Source organism: Dromiciops gliroides, chromosome 2 (genome assembly GCF_019393635.1).
Source record: "Dromiciops gliroides isolate mDroGli1 chromosome 2, mDroGli1.pri, whole genome shotgun sequence".
In the NCBI taxonomy this organism is placed as follows: Eukaryota; Metazoa; Chordata; class Mammalia; order Microbiotheria; family Microbiotheriidae; genus Dromiciops; species Dromiciops gliroides.
The window spans coordinates 149,874,848-149,897,468 of record NC_057862.1 but is presented as its reverse complement, the minus strand read 5'-3'; the positions used below and the strand labels follow the sequence as shown (position 1 = coordinate 149,897,468).

The window sequence follows — 22,621 nt, the reverse complement described above, 5'->3', positions numbered from 1 at the left end:
AGTTTTTGCCTTTTTAAAAATCCCAGTTCTTAGCATAGTGACATGGGATGTGCTTAAAAGCGTTTGTTGACTGACTCTAAAATGAGGGAAATGGATTAGACGGTCTCTAAATTCCCTTTAGCTTTATGTCATAGAAAACCAGGATGGCAGCACAGCCCAGACTAGGTCTCGAGTGCAATGTTATTTCAAGCCTAAATTGGTCATCAGTCTAGGGGAGGACTTTGGTTCAGGGAAGAGAAGGCTGAACCTCTTGGTACAAATCAGGTTTGAGGTTTCTCTGTTGGACTTGGTTATCCAGGCTCCCCCATCTTGGCTCTGCCTCTGCCTCTGTGACTGATAGAGAGGTAACCCAAGTTTTTATGTGTACACCCCCATTCCACTCCCACTATACACAAAGTAGAAGGAGGTCTGGGTTTTGGATTTAAGAGTTCTGGGTGTTGGGGCAGCTAGGTGGTGCAGTGGATAAAGCACCTGCCCTGGATTCAGGAGGACCTGAGTTCAAATCTGACCTCAGACACTTGACACTTACTAGCTGTGTGACCCTGCACAAGTCACATTGCCCCCCCCCCAAAAAAAAGAATTCTGGGTGCTTATCTTGACTTTTCTTTCTAATACTTTGGTGACCTTGGACAAGATGTTTCTCCCCCCAACAAGGCTCAGTTTACTGATCTGTAAAATGAAGGAGTTGGATGAGAAAATCTCTGCAGTTCCTTCCAGCTCAAAATTTGATCCTATGAACTGTGTGAAGAGCCTAACACTATCGGTCCTGGGACCCCACTCGAGTTCCTAATGTTTCCAGTTGCAGTCTGTTCTTGGCTCAGCTCCATTGCCATTACGTGAAGATTAAATCTGTGTAATTTAAAAAATACACACCCTAGCCCCTAGAGACCCCTTAGGAAGAATTCCCCAGTTGGATTAGTGTTCCAGACGGGAGCCTCGGTAATTATGCCCCTCCATCATAAAACACAGTGTAAAGACCTCCCTGGGCTGGTAAAGCCTGGCTCTGTTAAATTAATCTGGACCCTCATTAGCATTTTGATATACAAGCAACATTAGCTACCCAGCCACAGAGTTGAGATGGAGTCCATACCCACAACCTTAGGATGATTCTCCTTCCTGAACCGTCTCTCCTCCTCCTCATCCCTCTTGAGACAGTCATGCTTCCCTCGGCTTTTGGGGCTCAAGGGGCATGAAGTTGTGAGGTTAGGGGAAGAGCCCCCTAGGCAGCTGTTTGTAGAGAGTTGGAATTAATTCATGAGCCTTCTCTCTCCTTTTAGAATGCAAACTCCTGGAGGGCAGCACTATATGTGTAATGTTTTGTATCTCCCACAGGACCTAGCACAAGGCCTTCCTCACACAAAGTATATATACTTGCAAATAAAAAGCCCTAATGTATGACTTCTGTGACTCATTCAGGAGCAGAAGCTCATCTAAAATTTGCATATAGTATTTGCACATAGTAGGTGCTTAATAATTTTTTAAACTGAAGTAATTGAAAATTAATTAATAAATGAATGAATCAGTGAACTAATTTGTTATTTCAGGAAATGAGCCAGGTCAGTATCTCTGAGAGGGAGATGGAGCATATGTTCTTGGAGTAATCTGGACGGGGAATATCTGGTTTTAGGGCTCCCCTTTCCCTGAGTCTGGGGAATACATGTTTGTATGAGCAAGGAAGGATGGTAGTCTTGGCCTTGGCCCATTCTGTGATGTTGGTGAGGCCTCTCAGTTATGCACCTGGTTAGCTCGAGGAGGGTTTGCCAGTACTAAAAACTACCAAAGCCCCCGGGTGATAATGCATCTCCATCTCTCTCTCTTTCTCTCTTCTGTCCCTTAGCTATGCTGTGACAGTTCAGGAATCCTATGCCCACCCTTTCGACCAGATCTACTATACAAGATGTACAGACATTCTCAACTGGTTTAAGTGTACGAGGCATCGGTGAGTACCATCCTCAGATGAAGAATTCTTCATAAACTACTGGGCCTTCATAAGCATCTGGACCTTGGACCTGACCTTGACCTTTAACATGTCACATCACAGAAAAAGGGGTGGGGAGGAGAGAGGGGGAGGGAGGGAAATCAGGACCCGTAGGTGGAGAGCATAGTGTCAGGGAAGAATTCAGGCCTTGGGCAGGGGTGAGATAATGAGGGCAGGCTGTGACCTTGTTATGGGACTTTGGGCAGGTCCTTCACCTCTGGGCTTTCTTCCCCTGTAAAATGAGGAACAATAATCATTTCCTTTCCTCCTGTCTTACAAAAGCTGTGCTAAATTTCATATGAGATAAAAAACAAAGATGTAGAAGCACTCTGAAAACTCTAAAAGGATTTTGCAGTTATCAATTAGTGGTATTCTCTATGGGGACAAGCATGAGGCTTGAAATCCCTAGCCAGGGGAAGTCAAGTTGGGAATTAGTTTCCCAGAGATTTAGGCAACTGCATCAAACTACAACCCCTTCCTGAGTCTCTTTCCAGGATGAACGAAGGCAATACTGGGAACATAGGAAGTGAAAGGCATTGTGGTTAAGTCATTAGAGATCTGACTTCTGTGGTGGGTAATTAATACATGGAACAATAATACCTTGTTCTCTCAGAGAGGCAATAATGAAATGCCTTCCACGGCCTCACTTGACAAAGGATATTGAGGAATGGATGGCGGGGACCTTCCCTTAACCTCAGTAGTAAGAAGGATGGCAGATTTTAACAATCCCACACCTGAAGATGAAATTGCCCACAGAGAATCTGATGGTATTTCAGGGCAATCTACTGGACTCTCTTGGACATTCTGAACCACCACAGGGAACAGGGAGAGTGAATCCTCAGACAGTTGCAGGACTAGAGATCTACCTGGTGACCAGGAAATTATATATTGAGTTTACAAGGAAAATCATGACCTCACAGTTTAATGGGAGACTCTGGCATGAGGAGAAAGGAATGTTTCACGGAAAGAGGGCCAATGGTAGAGATCACTTCATAGTCAGAAAGACTTGGGTTCCTGATGCCTACTGGCTGTGTGACCCTGGACAAGTCATTTAAAATTTCAGTGTTCTAGGCCAGTGCTGTCAAACTCAAATAGAAACAGATCCCTACTGGCCACATATTGGCTTAGAAAATTACAAACTAAAATTATCTATGTTGCACTGTATTTTTATTTATTTTGTTAAATGTTTCTCAGTTACATTTATTTTTTAAATAACAGTAAACATTTTGGGTTCTAAATTCTATCCCTCCTTCACTCCCTCCCCTCCCACCTCCCTGAGGAATTAAGCAATCAGATATAGATTATACTTGTGCATCAATTATATTTTAATTTGGTTGAGGCCACACCGTGGAGGCTTATGGGTCCTTGCTGCCTGCCTCTAGTGAGTCTGCCCCCTTTGCTCTAGGCAAAGCTCAGACTAAACATTGCAGAGAAGATACTGAATTTCATTGGGGAGAGGAAGTTGTACCCTTTCCCTAATATAGTAAATAGCATGATATGGTGGGGAAAAGACAACAAGCCCAGACTGAAAACATGATACTTGGGTTTCTAGTCCCAACCCTTGTGCTAACTTGCGTGACCCTGGACAAGTCACTTCTCTTTGGGCGTCAGCCTCCACATTTGTGAAATGAGAGGGCTAGAGGAGATGACCTCTGAATTCCCTTCCAATCTCTGATGGGCTATGGTTGTGTGTTCTTTGCCAGCTGCAAACATGGATAGAGTGGCTGGCCTGCTCTTTATTTCAGAAATAATCAGGTCCTGGTCCTAGAGCTGAAGCTGGCAGAGATCTCACTGCCTCGTCTCTGCGACAAGGAATGTGTGGCACTGCTCTATCCATTGCTCTGATACCAGGGCTACCCATTCATCACCTCTGGCACCCAGCAAGGGAGCGGCTGCTTATTAAAATAGGCTATGTTCCTGGAAAATGAATTATTTTGCAGGATTATTGAGTTGCCTTGCAGCTTTCCTGATGACCCAGAGCATGCACACTGACAGCGATGTCATCAATTTGCTTAAATGCAGACGGTCGTGTTTTAATATGGCATCCTTCACCCAAGAGTCGGCAGAGAACCAAACTTGCAGCCCCCTCCACTTCGAGTTGGGAGGCAAAGGAAACTCCCAGTCTACCTTCTTTTTTTTTGTTGTTATTTTTTTTTTTTTTGCAGGGCAGTGAGGGTTAAGTGACTTGCCTAGGGTCACACAGCTAGTAATTGTCAAGTGTCTGAGGCTGGATTTGAACTCAGGTCCTCCTGAATCCAAGGCCATTGCTGTATCAACTGCACCACCTAGCTGCCCCTCGCCCCCCAGTCTACCTCCTAAAGGAAAAGGGAAAGCTCTCCTGAGGCCTTGGACTCTCCTTCAGGAGAAGTCCTCATAATAGCAACCTTGTGAAATAGATGCTATTGTCATCATCCCCATGATGAAGCTGAGGCAGAGAGCTTCAGGGACTTTCCCAGGGTCACACATCTGGTGTCTGAGACAGGATTCAGACTAAAGTTTTCCTGATTCCAAGTGCATCACTCTCCGTTCTGCCACAAGCTGAGTAAAGGCCTTTTAGTCAGAGCCTGGAATCTTCCTGTGAAGGTGGCTGAGACATAACTTGTTTGGAGGCAAGGGAATAGACCAGATGACCTCTAGAGTATGCTTTCAATTATAAGACTCCCCCTGCCAGTCAGGTGCTTATGTAGCTTCCCCAAAGACCCCTGGGAACTCTCCGCCTGTACTAGGAAGCCAGACTTGGCTTTCAAACCAGGGCACCTCCTCTTATGGGTTTTTGATAAAGTAGAATGACCTTATCTTATGACATCCCCAAATATCACAGATTTCCTAGGGGACACAAATGCTGTCATTTGTCATAAAGGGAAAAGTTTTTAAATGGAGGGGAGATGATTCAGCTTTTATGGGGAGGGCCAAGGAGTGAGGACCTCAGCTATGACTGTTTAGCCAAGTATGGCCACTGGCCAATAATGGTGTCTAGCCTCCTCAGCTAAATTGGTAATATTATCATCTCCTGACCCATGGGCATGGTCAAGTGGGGTTTGCTGAGCTGATAATTTCATGGACAGACTGTGAGCTCGGCAGGATAATCTTACCAAGAGAACAGACCCCTGGGAAGAAGAAGGTGCAGAGAATCAGAAGTTACCTCCTTGAACTCCTACCAGATCATGGATCCCACTATCCCTGGCAAGGTGTCTTCCAGCCTTTACTTGAATACTTCTCCAGCTTGAGAGAACTTGTTAACCACCAGCAAAATGGTCCATTCCGTTTGGGGCTAATTATGAGATTTTTTAAGTTGAAATCTGCCCTCCCTGTAACTTCCACCCATTGATTCTAGTTCTGCCACCCAGGGCCAAATAGGACAAGTAAATTTACCTTCTGTTGTGATATCCTTTTAAGTACTTGAAGCCTCCTCTCATCTCTACCCCTTTTCTCTCTGTCCAGTGATCTCTTCTCTACATTAAGCATCTCTAGTTCCTTCCACTGATCCCTTAAGGCATGATTTTGGGTTCTTCTACCAACCTTGTCAACCTCTGTGCTTGTTCCAGTTTGTCAATGTCCCTTCGAAAATGTGGTTCCTAGAACTGGACATAACATTCTAGATGTGGTCTGATGAGGGAAGAGTCAGAGTAACAGTAGCAGTTGCAGTAGGGATAACAATAACTAGCTAACATTTTTGTAGAACCCGAAATTTTGCAAAGCTGAGGGTGTGCTTTACATGTTTTTTCATTTGACCCTTACAACAACCCTGTGAGGTAGTTATCCCCATCTTATAGATAAGGAAACTGAGGTTCAGAGCATTTAAGTGTATTGTCCATGGTCATATAACTCATAAATGTCGGTGGGATTTGAACCCAAGTCTGTCTTTCTTTCTTTCTTTCTTTTTTTTTAGTGAGGCAATTGGGGTTAAGTGACTTGCCCAGGGTCACACAGCTAGTAAGTGTTAAGTGTCGGAGGCCGGATTTGAACTCAGGTACTCCTGACTCCAGGGCTGGTCCTCTATCCACTGTGCCACCTAGCTGCCCCTGAACCCAAGTCTTTCTTGACTTCAAATCTAGTATATTCTTTATTGTTACTCCAAGTTGCCTCCTACATACAGCAGAACTATCACTTTGGTCACCATAAACATTACAGGTAACTAATTTACTGCAGTCTAAGATGCTATTAGCTTTTTTGGCTGCTGTATTATACTAGTGACTCATATTAAACCTGCAATCCATTCAAGTCCTTAGGTCTTTTTCATGGCTACTTTTGAGCCACATCTCTCACATCCACACTCATGCAGTAGATTTTGTTTTTGTTCTAAGTCTTTGCATTTATCTTGATTGTTCACTGGTATGATCTACCCAAATCATTTTGGATTTTGCTTCTATCATTCAGTATAAAATTTTCTAAAAATCAGTGATCACATTCATTCAACAAGCAAATCTTGTCAGGATGAATGAATAAAATTCACTAATAAAAACATTGACCAGAACTGTGCCAGAAATGGAGGCTTTTGGTGAACTTGAACTCCAATGGAGATGTTACTGTTATGTTGGGATGTCCATCACTGGTCACCTCTTCTGAGCAACATGAAGTTGAGGTTATTTGTAAAGTGCCAGGTTTTAGGCCCTCGAACCCATCATCATTGTATAGGTCCCTTGTTGCATAGTCTCTATATCTGGGACCCAGGGTTGCATAGGACCTCACTGCATACTCATGTGTAGACTCAACACTCTTTGTATCCAACCTATCAACCCCTGTATGGATTATTTCATATGTATCTTTGGTGGCAAATATTTAATCCTAGGTTGACTTCCTGTTGCACATTTCTGAACTATAGTAGTCAGAAACTGTGATCTTTGGGAAAGTAAGTTAAGTAAGTTAATATGTAGCATCATGTCCTCTTTGTTTCTGTCTTCCTGCCAAGACCCAATGGGAATGACTTTGGGATTGTCTGCTGTTGTGTATTATGCATGTTACTGCTCCCCTTGGTGAGAGTGGATAATCAAGGATTGATGAAAACACTAACTTGCTTACTATGTGATCTCAGACAAGTTTTTCCCCAACCTTCCTATTCCCACACCCCCACCTTGGTATCTGCTGTGAAGTGAAAGAGTTGGACAAAGGGATCTCTAGGTCCCTTCTGGTTCTGAAAGGCAGGGACAGTGTTAATCAAAGAGAGAGACTATAGCCCTTAGCTTTTCTTGGCAGAAAAAAAAAAATGTATCAATTCTGAGTGGCTCTTATGGGAGAGAACATGTTTCTTTGGATGCTTTTCCTCCCTTCCCTCAGGGTAGAAACACCAGAGGGACAACAGGACAATAGGAATGATGAAATGAGTTAATCTAATCATCTGTCCATCCCAGGCTTGCCATTGACAAGGGGCACTGAGGAGACAATGACCAGATAGGGAGTGGAAGGAATGCTAGACTTGGAATTGGAAGACCTGCTTTTAAGTTTCAGCTAGGCCACTTACTATCTCTGGTCCCTGGGGCAATTCACTTCACTTGTCTGGGCTTCAGTTTTGTCTTTTGTCAAGTGATGGGGTTGGCCTAGATGATCTCTAAGAGCCTTTCCAGCACTAAATCCTATTATCTCACCTTTCTAAGGCCCCTTCCAGCTCTATGCTCTGGTTCCCTGCTCAGCCTTGTTACCTCAAGGCTAGAGATAGCCTCCAAATTACCCAAGATCTCTTCTCCAGGACTGCAAGAACATGCTTAAGAATCACTCTGGTCTGTGAGGGAAAGTTGGCAGGCATTAGCTGATGCTGCGTCTCTAATACACTCAATATTGCTAGTGTCAAGATTTCCCTATTGATTTTGTTTTATTGTGTTCCTTCACATCAGAAGCCTCCATGCATTTTAAAGTAATTATTGAATGGCATCCTCGCTATAGCTTAACACAAATATAATTCTAACAGGAGTGATTGATTTTCAATATTTTCAAGTGGCTTTCTATCTTGTGATTTAGAATAAGTTATAAGACTGCGTATCGAAGAGGCCTCAGGACCATGTACCGACGGAGATCCCAGTGCTGCCCAGGATACTACGAGAGTGGAGACGTCTGCATCCGTACGTAGGGGAAGATTGCTCTTTGCCTGATTAGAGGGGTGGGGGAGGAGTCGATCTGTCATGCAAGAAGACCCAGGGTAATTGGATGAATTGCAGGGCTTATCCATGATTGAAGTCAGCAGCCACCTACATAATATCATGTACCTATGTGTAATGCATCTGCCCATGAGCGAGAGTAGATTCTGTCTGTTACTGAACCTGAGATTTTCCCCTTTGGAGTCATTTCTTAGGGATCTATTGGAGACAAATTAATTTTACATGGACTAAGGCATTGTATTATCTGGGAGGATGTGATATGTAGGGAACACATTAATATGGCTTAGTTTATCAGATTAATAACCCAATATCTGCTGTGAACACAGTAAAGAACATAACTACAGGACAGATTGGGGGAAAAAACCAACAACAGTTAAGCTTTGATGGCAGGGGGAGGGGGCAAGTGAATAGATGGAAAATGTGCAGGTGTGGAGTGTGGGGAGCTGCAGGTCTCCAATGCTGGGTTCATGGCAAAAGGGGTCACGTGCCACAGACAAACATTGTTGACGTCACCATTTCCCTTTGGGTTAGCTCTAGGGTCACATGATTCATAGCCAAACAGGACCAGAGAAGTCACCCAGTCTGGTGACACTCAGAGAAGTTACGTGATTTGCCCCAGGTTCCCCCAGGAAATGGTGGCACTGTGATTTGAACCTATTTCCTGATTCTATTCTTTCTGCTAGGCCACAGTTTTTCACATCCTATTCTGGAGTCTGGTTTTCTAGTACATGTATGTCTCTTTCCTGAGAATAGCCTTGAGTGGTGAAGATAGCACTGGACAAATAGGCAAGAAACCCAGAGGAGAGCCTCAGGTCCATTTCCAAAAAGATCTTGGGACCAAAACGAGGGGGTTTGGGAAAGATGATTTCCAAGGTGTCCCTGCCTGTTTTACCATTTCGTTATTCAAGAAAGTCCTAGTCTTTCCTCCCCACCCCCAGCTTGCTCCTGGAAAGTCCCTATTTTCGAAGAGATCCTGGCCTTGAGATGCAGTTTAATGTCACAGTCTTCTCAGTATTGGGGTTAGAACAACCAGGCTCATGAATGAAAGAAGTCCCCCCTTCTCCCCACCAAAGCTCCTCCTGCCTCTTAATCTGGAGCAAGACTTTGCCTGTTAACATTCTCACTGCCATTCAAATAGGTGGAGCAGACACCAGAGAGACTCCAGATTGGGTGAGTGTAGGCGTGTTGATGTTTGGGAACAAAATGACAATTTTCCCCACTGTTGTTAAATCTCCCCTAATGCTGGAGAAACTCAATCCTAATTGCATTATGGGGATGAATGAAAAAAACCACTAGAACAAATGGGTTGGATAGGGTTAGTTTTGCAGCAAAAAAAAAAAATGCAAAAAATTACAGAGCAGTGGAGAGCTGAGCCAGCAGAGAGGATGTGTCTCCTATTTCTGTGCGTAATGGAGGCAAGAGCAGACATTCCTGGCTCTACTAGATGTGGGTTGGGTGGGGAATGGGGCCCAGGCAGCTCAGGTTCTGGTAGGGCCCCCCTCCCCACTTTGCTTTTTCCCTTTTCCTTTCCCCCCTCAGGCATATAGTGATTCAGGTTGGATGTATTATATTAGATTCATAGAGCCAGAGGCAAGATGGATGGGAATACTTTCCCCCACAAGAGTGCAGAGTTATGGCCCTTGGAAAATTATAAGAGGTAACTCAGATGTCAGCAAGGGGGACTTAAGAAAGGAATGCCAAACACCTCTGATCATTTTCCTTAGGTAATGTTGATTAAACCCTTTAAAGCCAGACAACTCTGCAGATGTGCTAAGTATCCCTGCCTCATAATATCAGGCTTGCGTATTGGGGAGGCCAGTTCAGACCTCTCAATGTACAACATTTATAGTGTCTGGTGTTGCTACTGTGTGCAGAACTGGCTGACCCAAGCTGCTTAGCTGAGGAAAGCCAGCTACAAGACTGTTTTTGGGAGAAGGAGGGCTTCTTGTTTTTTGTTTGTTTGGTTGGTTTAGGAGATTGAACACATGAACCTATTTTGAAAGTCAGGCCAACAAGCGAATCATTTTTATTAAGTGCTCCCTGTGTGCCAAGCTCTATGCTAAGCTCTGAGAATACAAATAAAAACAGACAGACAGACAGACCCTGCCCTCAGGGAGCTTAAGTTTTTGTGGGGGAAGACAACACATAGAAAGGAGCTGAAAAGGTGGCGGGGGTGGGAAGGGAAGAGATGAAGGTGCCAGGCATGTTCTCTGCCTAACTCAGGCAGTGTGCCATAATGGATGGCGGGCTGGCCCTGGTGGGGAGTGAAGGGAAAGTTAGAAGCAAAGGATTGGGAGTAGGGGGCATCATAAGATACATGGTTGTATCTATTTAAAAGGTGCTAATGTCAAGGCAAGTAGAAGTCGAGGGTGATAGGAGTTTGGGGTAGAAATGAGTCAAGTCAACGAGTATTTCTTGAACTTCTTCTGTGAACTCAGCTCCGTGTTAGTTACCACAGGGAAAACTAGAGATGAATGAGACTTGGTGCTCACCCCCAAGGTGCTTCCTACCTCATCAGAGAAGACAAGCAGATAAATATAGAACAATTTGATGACAAATGCACACTTGTATGTAATGTAGCAAACACAGCAAACATTTCTCAGTTGTCTCTAATGTGGAAGGCACTGGTAGGTACTAGGGGCCCAAAGGAAGAAAAGAAATATTCCCTGTCTTTAAGGAGTTTTCTGTCTTCTTTAGAACAGAAATACCATGGGAGAGTTAACCCCATAGTTGTAGATTTCATCTACTTTAGAGCCAGAAAGGATTTTAGAGATAATGAAGTCCAATCCTCTCATTTTACATCTGGGTATACTGAGGTCCAGAGACATTCAATGTCTTGTTTGGGTCATATAGATAGGTAGTCAGTGGCAGAGCTAGGATTCAAACTCACGTCTTCTGATTCTGGCAAGGAGATGAGAAGCTTTGAAAATGGGTAAAGAGAAGGTGACAAAGACAAACTCTGCTGATGCAGAATTTTTCTGAGGACCAATTCCATCCTAGGGCTTGGCTCAGTGCCTCCTCCTCCTCCTCCTTTTGTGGGGCAATGAGGGTTAAGTGCCTTGCCCAGGGTCACACAGCTACTAAGTATCAAGTGTCTGAGGCTGGATTTGAACTCAGGTACTCCTGAATCCAGGGCTGGTGCTTTATCCACTGCACCACCTAGCTGCCTCCCAGACACTTTTTAAAGACTAAAATACAGTAAAGCTGCATAACTGTACAGAAGTAGAGCATTGTGTTTGGGAGAAGGAAGTGATTTTTGGGTTTTCTTTTAGATTTTGCACATGAACCCATTTGGAAAGTCAAGCCAACAAACAAGTCAAGTCAAGAGCTAGATGGAACCCCAGAGATGATGTAGTTCAACCCTCTCATTTTACAGATGAGGAAACTAAGACCCAAGGAAGCCTTAGCTTGCCCAAGGTCATCCTTGGGCAGATTAATCACTTCCAGTGGGATATGAACGAAGGTCCTTTGACTCTAGGGCTAATACTCTTTTCACCTTACTGTGCTGGCTCATCTTGTGAAGGGAGTTCTCACACTAGGATTTTCCACATTGATGGAATGACTGGTCCAGACCCAAAATAAACAGAAATAAATTTGGCCTCTGTCTTTGGGATAACACACAAAAAGGCCAAAGTCAGTTACAAAGGGGCAGGAGAAAATGGGAGTAGCTTTGGGTGGGTTTTGCTAACTGAGCTTTTTGCTCTCCTGCTCACCCTTACCTTGAGTATCAGAACACATCTATGAGCTGACTCTGCCATGGAAGGAAAAAGGTGGCAATTTTTAAATTGCAAGCTGTACTCCGTAATTAAATCTCTCCTACCCAGCTCCAGAAGGCTGCCAGAGCCTGTGAGTGAAAGTCGTTGCTGTTGTCAAAAGCAATTGAGTAGTTATGTAATGTCCAGCTCCCAGGTGCTCCCTGGTCAGGGCATGCCATGGGAGGAGACTGACTTTGGCTTTCCCTGCTCTTTGTTTACTTGAATCCTGACCATCTTTCAAAGCCAACTCATGTGTTGCCGCCTCTGATCACCTTAGCCCTCAATCAATCAAGAAATCGATCAACAAGGTGTTTTTTTTTTTTTTTTGTCAAGCACTTAGTATGTAACAGACACTAGGAACCTAAAATTGAAAACTAAAAGTGAAGCAGTCCTGCCCTCAAGGAGCTTACATTCCCTCATTCTCCCAGCTAAAATGGAACTTATTGTTTCTACCCCTTATTGGGCACTGATCATATACTACCCTTTATCATATTTTTAATCTCATCTTTCCAGATGAAATATTAACTCCTTGAGGGGAGGATCATTTTTTATGTTTGTACTTTTGTGACTACTTTTTTGTCATCGTCGTTGTTATTTCAATCATATTTGACCCGTTGGGATCCCTTTTTGGGTTTTTTTTGGCAAAGAACCACTGGAGTGATTTGCCCTTTCCTTCTCCAGCTCATTTTATAGATGAGGAAACTGAAGCAAACAGGTTTATGGGACTTGTCCAGGTGTCTAGCACGGTTAGTAAGTGACTGAGGCCAAATTTGAACTCAGGTCTCCAGGCCCAGTGTTCTATCCAGCTGCCCTGTCTATTACTACTACTATTTGTGGTTAACTTTAGTTTTCAAAAAACTTTATATTTGCTATTGCGTTTGACCTTTATACTTACCTTGTTATATAGGCAGTGCAGGTATTATTACCTCTATTTTAATGATGAAAAAATGAGCCCAGAGAGGTTAAATGATTTGCTGAAGGTCACATAGCTAGTAGTGGGGCAGCTAAGGAACTCTGTGGATAGAGTGCTGTGTCTAAAGTCAGGAAGTCTCATCTTCTTGAGTTCAAATCTGGCCAGAGACACTTACTAGCTGTGTGACCCTGAGCAAGTCACTTCACCCTGTTGACTTCAGTTTCCTCATCTGTAAAATGAGCTGGAGAAGGAAATGGCAAACCCCTCTGGTATCTTTGCCAGGAAAACCCCAAATGGGGTTACAGTGAATCAGGAAAGACTGAACAACAACAACAACAACAACAACACACTGATGTGACAGATCCATTTTCTGTGTGACACACCGTAAATGCTTAATAAAATGCGTATTGACTGATCGTTTCTTCTCTTTTGTACTGCCTCATGTCTTTGGTGCCTAATACAAGAGTGGGCATGCAGTAGGTGCACAATAAAGACTAGTTGACTGAACATCCTGCTCCTGCTCCTGAAACCCCTCTTGATGCTCACCTTCACCTCTTCACTCTCCCACCCCCAGGCATCATCACAGTGACAGAGTTCAGATGCTGCAGCATTGAAAGCCTGACCTGTGCCCTTATGCCAATCCCTAACTTCTACCCAGGGCTTCTTGCCATGCTGTAGAATAGGTCAAGTCCTGTATTTGGAGCCAGAAAATCTTAGCTCTGCCTCTTAGTGCCTCTGAACTCTTGGGCAAGTCTCTTCACCATTTTAAAATGAAGTCTTCATTTGCAAAATGAAGAACTTGGCCTCGATTATCTCTACCCCATTTCCACCTCTCAGTCTTTAGATTCCTATGGTCCATTTTGCCATCTTCCTCACCTTGTTGAACTTCTGGCCTTACTTTTTAACCCTATCATGACCCTGAGAGGTAACAGTAAATCAATGCATGTCGATCTGCTAGGGGATGGGATGAGAGGCTTGCTTAACTAGATGATATAGAGAGCTTTTCCATACAGTGGCCTTCTGGAGACAATGCACCTGCCCTTAATGCACCAGCAGGCCATTCCTTGCTTGGAGCTTCTGAATGAGCTTGCTTGTGTCCCCCTATGTGAAGAGAGAGGGGAAGAGGGAGCCATTCCACCTCCCTTGAACGGAGATCTTAGGAGGAGACTCCATTCAGGCAGGAGCAGTTTATTTTTTTCCCAAGGCAGAATAAGCCATAGTCAGGAAGATAATGAAAAGGAAGTTTAGGATCAAAAACACGTGGATGAAAGGTTTCTGTGCAAGCCACTGCTTGATGCTTTATTCCTTCCTCCTGACCTTTGTCGACATTCAGAAGCCCTGCAATTAATGAGCATCGCTGTAGGTTGGGCAGCTCTTAGCTGAAGTCTTCCCTAATGGCTCTTTCTTTGATTAAACAGTGATTTTCACCCACAAAATAACTGTTCAGGTTCTCTCTCTTCCCTCCCCACATGTTTGCTCCCTTATCGGAGCATTTGATTGTTTTCAAAGGTCTCTCAGTGTTTTATGGTAGAGAAAACCTTGGTCTAGGAATAAGGAGACCCGAGGTCCAGTCTTGAACTCTGCCAGCAAGGGGGATAATGTCAGCTCCCTACTTTAGAGGTGAAGAAGATGAGCCCGGAGAGATCAGATGATCTGTTGAAGGCCACATAGCTAGTAAGTGACAGATCCAGGACTGGGAGGGTAGGGATTGTGGCACTTTTGTATTTGTTTTTCTACCAACTAGCAAGGTACAGGGCACAATATGCTTGTGCTTGGTTAATCAGTGTGGCAAGGTCTTCCTGTGACATTAACACTAGGGGGACTAGGAACAGGAAAGGGATCAGAAGGCATTGTCAAGGACCACAGTGTCTTTGACCTTGACTTTGCAACAAAATTGTTCTGATATAGTCCTTTTGTGTGATTAAGATTGTAGGCAGTTTAGAGAATATCCTGGTGCATAGTACACATGTCCCAGGGACATACTCATTGGGAAATTGTCATGGGTAATAAGACTCCTGGAATTCACATTGCTCTGCCACAGTGGGGTCTTACTAGAGTCTCTTCACTGAAGGTTACATGACAGTTTGTTAGGGATGCTGAAGAAAGTTATTGAAGGTATTCTTGACCCTGTACATGGGAGAAAGAGAGGAGGGGTGGAATAAGCATTTATTAAATGCCTACTTTGTACCAGACACTGTGCTAAGTGTTTTATAGAAAATTATCTCATTATGTCCACATTTTACAATTGAGTAAACTGAGACAGAGGTTAAGTGACTCGACCAGGGTCATGCAACCAGGAAGTATCTTAAGCAGGATCTGAGCTCAAGTCTTCTTGACCCTAGGCCCAGAGCTCTATCTACTGTACCATCTAGCTGCTTTGCATAGTAGGTGATTAATAAATAGTTGTTCAATTAGATATCCCACTTACAAATGAAGTTGGGGGGAGCAGAGAGAAGCAGATGCCCTCATTAGATCTCTTGGTCCCCATTGTTATCTCCCAGTTCAAATGCTTCTGATTCTCTGATTCTATTAACAGTAATCTTAGGCATATCATGTACATCTCTCTGGATGCTACTTTTCTAATAAGGACAATAGCAACTGCCCTGCATGTTTTACAGGGTGGTTTTGATACTGTCTATGCGAAGATACTTAGAAAACTAAAGCATCACGTGTGTACAAGGTGGTGGCCTTGTTGTCATTCTGGTCCTTTCAGGAGCCACATTCCAGTGTAGTTCTCATTCCAGGCCAGGTCCTCTTGCTATCCCACGTGATCTGCTTGGCTCCCAAGTAATGGGCCAGTCCTAAGGCTGCATTGAGTGCTGGGAACCTTTCCCAGAGGCGGCTAAACACATTCCCAGGAGTCTCTGATGGGCAGATCAAAGTATCCAGGAGCTCAGTCTCTGATGTTTCCTTCTTCCCTTGGAAGGAACCGACATGTCAAGTTCTTCCAGGTTATATATTTTTTCACATTTTTCTTTTTAAAAATTTGTACAAACATTTTCAAATTAGAGTTTTGAATGTATTTTATTGTCTCCTTTGTTTTTACATTGCCTGAATTTCCCTCTGTATTCCTCCCCTCTGCTATCCCCTCGCCCTCTTCCATGAGACCTATCCCTTGACAACAAGGATTTTTTTTTTTAAGAAAAAGAGGTGGAAGAGGGAGGAAAAGTTCAATAAAAGTGAATGACACATTGAACATTCTTGATGTTACATGCAGTGTTCCACACCTTTGGGCTCACCAACTTTGCAAAGGTGTAGGGGTTGGGTCTGTGGAAATAGAGGTGATATCTTCACATACCTCTCTTCCTTTGGGCCAGGCTTATCTTTTATCATTTCAGTTTTGCATGTTTTGTGGTGGTACTTTTTACCATTTACATAGTTATAGTCATTGCATATATTTTTTTTGCTCTGCTTATCTTATTTTGCATCAGTTTGTCTTTCCATGATTCTCCATATTCAGCATGCTAATAATTTATTACAACACAGCAATACTCTATTACATTCATGTGCTACAGTTTACTTGGTATCAGTGGGGATCTACTTTGTTTCTAAACCTTTGCTGCCATACAAAATAAATATTCTAGTGTATTATGAAGCCTTTCTTTTTGTCAGTGACTTTCCTGGGATATATGCCTGGCAGTGAATCTCTGGGTCAAAAGGTCTAGCCATTTTAGCCACTTTATTTGTAAAATTCCATATTGATTTCCAGAATGGTTGGCTCCACCAACAATGCCTGTCTTTCCACAATCTCTGTAATATTGATTATTCCTATCTTTTGTCATCTTTGCTAATTTGCTGGATGTAAAGTCAAGCCTTGCAGGTGTTTTGATTTGCAGTTCTCTTATTATTAGTGATTTGGAGCATTCTTTCATATTGCCAGTCTTTTACAATTCTTCCTTTTGAGACCTGTTCATATCCTTTGCCCAAATACCTATTTCTTTCAAGGTTATTCATGGGACCATAGAATTTCTTTTTTTTTTAACTTCACAAGGTATTATTTATTTGTATTTCTTGTGCTTAGCACAGATGAAATGCTTAATAAATGATTTTCTTTTTTTAAAAAAATTCACAAACTAGGAAATCATGAACAAACAAGAACATTTCTGTATACGTAGAAGACCAGAAGAGGACTGTATGTGAAATCATGATTTTATTTTACAATAGGTACCATTGAATTTCAAGGTAAGAGGGCTGGGAGAGGTCATTTAGTCCAACCCTTTATTTTATAGGTAAGGAAGCTGAGGCCCAGAAAGTTTAATTCCTGAGACCATGCTCCATTGCCACTTGGAGAAACATCTCACCCTTCTTATAACCCCCATCTGAGAAGCAGACTGAGTTATTTCTATGAGCTCAGGAGTTACTCACTTGAGGTTTTTAAATGAAGAGGCAGAAGACAGAGAATTCCAAGCCCCTCTGCAGGAGTCTATGTGTGGGGACATGTTTATGCATATGTCTTACCCAATAGTGTTCTCTGAAAGGTTGCCTTCCTTCGTTCTCTCTTTTTGTTTTCATTTCTTTGATTTAATTTACTTCTCCATTTCTTCAATTAGCTGATAATGCCAAGTTGTCACCAAGTCAAATTTTGGTTCTGCAGCATGGTGTGGTGGAGAGAGTGCTTGTCTTGGAGTCAGGAAATCCCAAGTTCAGACCCTAGTTCTAACACTTACTAGTTCTGTGACTGTGGGCAAGCCATTTAACTTTTCCATTTCCTCACCTGTAAAATTGGGAGACTATGATAGTACCTGTCTTGGAAGGGTGCTGTGAGGCTCAAAGCAGAGAATATGTGGAAAATGCTTTGCAAACGTTAAAGCCTTTATAAATGTTGTTGTCATTGTAACCACCACCACCATCATCCATATTTTTGCAGGGACAGAATGAGACCATTGACCTCTTTTCCAGGAGGGTCCCAAACAGGACCATATGTCACCTCAAGAGCCAAAACCATCAGATATACTTCTCTTTCTTTCCTGGGCAGAGTGGGGATAGGGTAGACTGTGGGGAAGCCACTGATCCTTGTTTGGAAGCTCAGATGCAACCATTGGGGTTCTGGAAAACTCCTGGAACCTGAGGTCAGCCTGACCAGAGCCTATAAACTTCACCTACTCTGGGCAGCTGAGCCTGGTAGCCCCAATCTTTCTAGCAGGGACAGCTCCCTCTCAGGGACGATCCCTGAAAATAAACTGAGGAGGCCAGAGAGTAAATCAGCTCCAGTGTGATTTACAGGACAGTATGTTTGCCCAGCTAAGCTTTTTGGCAAAGTTAAATGCACAGGCTACGGGGAAAAAAATACCCCTTTCAAACAGCCCCAGGGTTCAAACGTCCTTCACTCCTCTATAAAGGATTCTCAAAATTATGTGGACTAGATTGGTATCTTCTTTACATGAAGCCATTTCAATGCCTCCTAGCTGCTTTTAAAATAAAGTCCCTGGACAGCTCTTTTGTTGTTCTGTCCAGCAAGCACATGGTAATTGAAGATTTCCCTTTAAAAGTGTGTCAGGGGGAAAGAGCCTCTAATTTACTAAGTGGAGGAACCTTTGTTAGGGAGACTGATTCTTTGTTCCATCTGTCCCTTTTAATCTTGTTTTTGCACAATAGAATCACATAAAGCATTGCATGAGGAGTTGGTTCCAAGTAGGAAGCATGGAGCCAGTTGAGCCCCCCTGGGGACTAAGCACACAGTGGGGTGGAGAGTCTTGATTCTTCCTTTTATTCCTCCCCCTTTTCCTTTTTCTTCTTCCTATTCCTTCTTCTTCCTCCTTTTCCTTCTTCTTCCCTATCTTCCTATCTTCCCTTCTCTCCTTCATTGTTCATTTTCTTTAATTCTGCGATATGGCGCCAAGAAGATTGTGAGCTTTGTTCTTAGGCTTAGCAGTTTAATCCTCATTTTTGTTCCCACCAACAATATCATCTTTGTTTTTTTCTTAATACTATTTTATTTTTTCCAATTTACATGTAAAGATAGTTTTCAACATTCATTTTTGTAAGATTTTGAGTTCCAAATTTTTCTCCCTTCCTCCTTTCCCTCCCTCCTCCCCAAGACAGGAAGCAATCTGATATAGGTCATATAGTACAATCATGTTAGACATATTTCCATATTAGTCATGTTGTGAAGAAAGAATCAGAATAAAAGGGAAAAACCATGAGAAAGAAGAAACAAAAAACCCCAACAAAAACGTGAAACTAATATGCTTCAATCTGCATTCAGACTCTATAGTTCTTTTTCTGGATGTGGAAAGCATTTTCCATCATGAGTCTTTTGCAATTGTCTTGGATCATTGTATTGCTGAGAAGAGCTAAGTCTATCAGAGTTGATCATTGCACAACGTTTCTGTTACTATGTACAATGTTCTGATTCTGCTTATTTTACTCAGCATCAGTTCATGTCAGTCTTTCCAGGTTTTTCTGAAATTGATCTGCTCATTTCTTATAGCACAACAGTATTCTATTCTATTCATATACCATAACATATTCAGCCATTCCCCAGTTGATGGTTATCCCCTCCTTTGCCAGTCATCTTTGTTTTTTGTTTTTTTTTTAGTGAGGCATTTGGGGTTAAGTGACTTGCCCAGGGTCACACAGCTAGTAAGTGTTAAGTGTCTGAGGCCAGATTTGAACTCAGGTCATTCTGAATCCAGGGCCGATGCTTTATCCACTGCGCCACCTAGCCACCCCTATCTTTGTTTTTTTAGCTGCCTCTCTGCATAGGCCAAATTCCAGAGCAGGCCTTACAGTCCATACAATTTTGTGGTATCAGTATAGCCCAGGTCATTAGATTCTGTTAAGTATCAGTTAGTGACTGATAGGAAAGTCCTCTTGGATAGGACTTGGTATTCTGGAAGGCAACAACAACCAGTCAACAAGCATTTATTAAGGGACTACTATGTGCCAAGCACGGTGCTAAGTGGAAATACTCATAATTTTTTGTTTGGGGATCTCTATAAAATCTGACCCTTTCTGTAGGCATATTCTGCTACTTAGCATCAATCATTAGGGCTTAAGTTATGGCTCTGAGACATTGAGAACTGGATAGTCTTGGGATGTGGGCTTGGAGGAGCCTTGGATCATAGAATTACAGAACTGAAAGGCATCTCATCAGCCTCTAGTCAGATTCCATATCCAAAAAAGAGTCCTTACTACAATACATACCTGTTATCATCAAGTCTTTGCTTCAGTGAGAAGGAACCTACTACCTTCCCAAAGCAGCCCGTTTTACTTTTAGATTTTTAGTTCAATCAAACAAATAATGTTTGAGCACCTACTATATTCAGAGCCCTGTGCTAGACTCTGATAGAGGATACAAAGAGGAATAAGACATAGTGTTTGCTGTCAAGGAGCTTGTAGTCTAGCTGGGATGATAGCATGTACATGAATGGCTGAATAAATAAGCATACATTAAGTGCTTACTGCGTACTGGGCACTGTGCTAACTGTTGGGGATACAAAGACAAAAATTAAAACAGTTCCTGTCCGGGGCAGCTAGGTGGCACAGTGGATAGAGCACCAGCCCTGGATTCAGGAGGACCTGAGTTCAAATCTGACCTCAGACACTTAACACTTACTAGCTGTGTGACCCTGGGCAAGTCACTTAATCCCAATTGCCTCACAAAAAACCTCAAAAACAAAACAGTTCCTGTCCTCTAATATTACCATTACCAAAAAGAGAGTGTGAATCAATTACCCTATGATTCCACTCACCATTCTTGAGGCTTTCTGGACCAAGACATTTCTCTCTTATCAATACTCCTTTATATGTACTGTTTCTCCACTATAATATAAGCTCATACAGTACATTTCACAGTACATTTTTGGTAATGGTAATATTAATTTGATTACTATTCCTAAAACTATTGGTGAACATTCATAATATAAAGTAGAATTTGATAAATACACAAGGGAGGTTTTTTTATTTTTAAAAAATATTTTAAGATAGGATTTTACAAAACATGAGAGTTCAAAAGAGAGAGAGAATAGACTTTTTGTGATTGATAAGGGATTAATAGTGAAAGGTGGTAATGTGAGTGAAGGCTAGAGAGGTTGGTTGAAGTTGGAGAGTCTTGAATTCTAGGCTAAGGAGTTTGGACTTTCTTTGGCAAGTAATGGGGAGCCATTGTAGGTTGTAGGTTGATGTGGTTGGTGTATGCATTAGGAAAAGTAATCTGACTGGTATTTGGGATAGATTAGAGGGAGTAAATACTGGGGGTAGGGCTAATGACTATGAGGACATTACAACAGTCTGGGCAAGGGATAATTTGGCCTTGGACTCAGATGCTAACTGTAGGAATGGAAATAAGAGAAGCAAAAAGCGATGGGAATCACTAGTTTATTGGAAGTTGGAGGCAAATGAAAGAAAGGAAGAAATAAACAGAGACCAAGGCACACAGCTTTTGAACCTAGGTTTTGAGAATGGTGGCCCTATTAATCTCAGGGATTGGCATCTTCTGTTAGCAAAACCAGGCTCTCTGATCACCATCCCATTTGCATATGTTTGTGTAATAAGAGAGAAGGCAGTAATAATAATTAAGGACAAAGTCAGTCTTTAGGTCTGCAAAGGGGTTGTGGGTGAGCTATAAAGAGCAACTCTCATCTATGGAGGACAGAAGAGGAAGGCTATAATTTCAGGAGGGAATTGGAATTGAGTAATTCCTAATATATCACGAATAAAAGGGAATGAAGCCAATAGCAGACCCTGATTTGTATGGGGAGGAATAAAGTCAGTTTTAAAAGGCAAAAGGCAGGCAATAGAATATGTAGTCTCTCTCAAGATTGCTTCTAAGCCTAGAATTTTAGAGTTGGCCTGAGCAGCGTGATGGGGCAGTCCTGCCTGACAGTGGCAGGATGAGCAAGACCACCTTTGTAAGGTCTTGCACAGGCATAATTCTAGAGAGTGGCCAGGTTCCAAAAAAGAATATATTTAGGTAGAATGCAAAACTGCTCTGAGTTCTCCATGTTTGACACAATAGAGCTTTAATATGTGTACTCCTGACATGTGTACAAACCTATGGGCTGTGAAACAGAGACATCTCAGCCACAGTTCTTAATTACTTGCTAAGGAAAAGAGACAAGCTTTAAGCACTTTGAGGTTGCCTGCAAACAGTGGTTTATTTCTGACACCGTTGGGGTGGGGGCTGGTGGAGAGAGAAGACAGGGAGGAGGAAGCCATATGGTCCAGTGGTGAAACATCTGTCTCTCTAGGAGGAACAACTCTGCATCTCTCTGCCATCTGGGTGAATTACGACACTTGCCATTTCCATGCATATGTTGCGGCAACACACCAACATAGCAGTCAAGTGGGCTTATGATGAAAAGGGATGTAATGGTCCCTGTTCCAGGCACTGGCCCACAAGCTATACCATCCGTCCTCAGGAAGCCTGACTCAGCGAGCCCATCTTACTGAATATTCATGCCCTGGCTGGGGGCCTGACTCTGAGGTTATATGGATTCAGACCTCTCCTGTTATGTGTACATGCTATTGCCCATGCAGGTGGATCATTCTACTCTTATGGAAAAAATTGTCATGTCAGTCCTTTCAATTCCAGGATAGCCAGCCCCCTTCCTTCTCCCTATTCACTCTATCAGTTCCAGAGAAGCCTAGTACACCAGTACTTTCTGCTTTGAGGTTGGTTGTTGGTTTTCTTTGTTCTCTGATCTACATTGGGCAAGAAGTGCAGCTGTCACTCATTTCGTCCATAGGTCCCATGCATGGGAGAGTTAGATGCTCTTTTGATCAGGAAGTATACATTCCGTCTTCCAAAGTGACACCTTCCATTTCTAGCTGTTTCTTTTCTGCTACATTAACCTGGGCAGCATTTCCTGCCATATGAGATTGTAAGCTGCATGGGTGCAGGAAACGTGTCCCATTTATTTGTCTTTGTATCTAATCTCCCAAA

General features: G+C 42.8%; 1 protein-coding gene across 10 annotated transcripts in view; it reads left to right on the top strand.

Moving 5' to 3' along the window:
* The window catches only part of MEGF11 (multiple EGF like domains 11), a 466,023-nt gene that overhangs the window by 159,967 nt on the left and 283,435 nt on the right, over window positions 1–22,621 (top strand). For all 10 annotated transcript variants that reach the window (XR_006354901.1, XR_006354902.1, XM_043986259.1 and 7 more), the window contains 2 exons: window positions 1,838–1,939; window positions 7,931–8,031. Coding sequence is in view for 8 of the 10 variants with exons in the window: in XM_043986259.1 (XP_043842194.1) it covers window positions 1,838–1,939; window positions 7,931–8,031 (203 nt within the window). In the remaining 2 variants the exon portion in view is untranslated. The remainder of the gene's footprint in view (window positions 1–1,837; window positions 1,940–7,930; window positions 8,032–22,621) is intronic.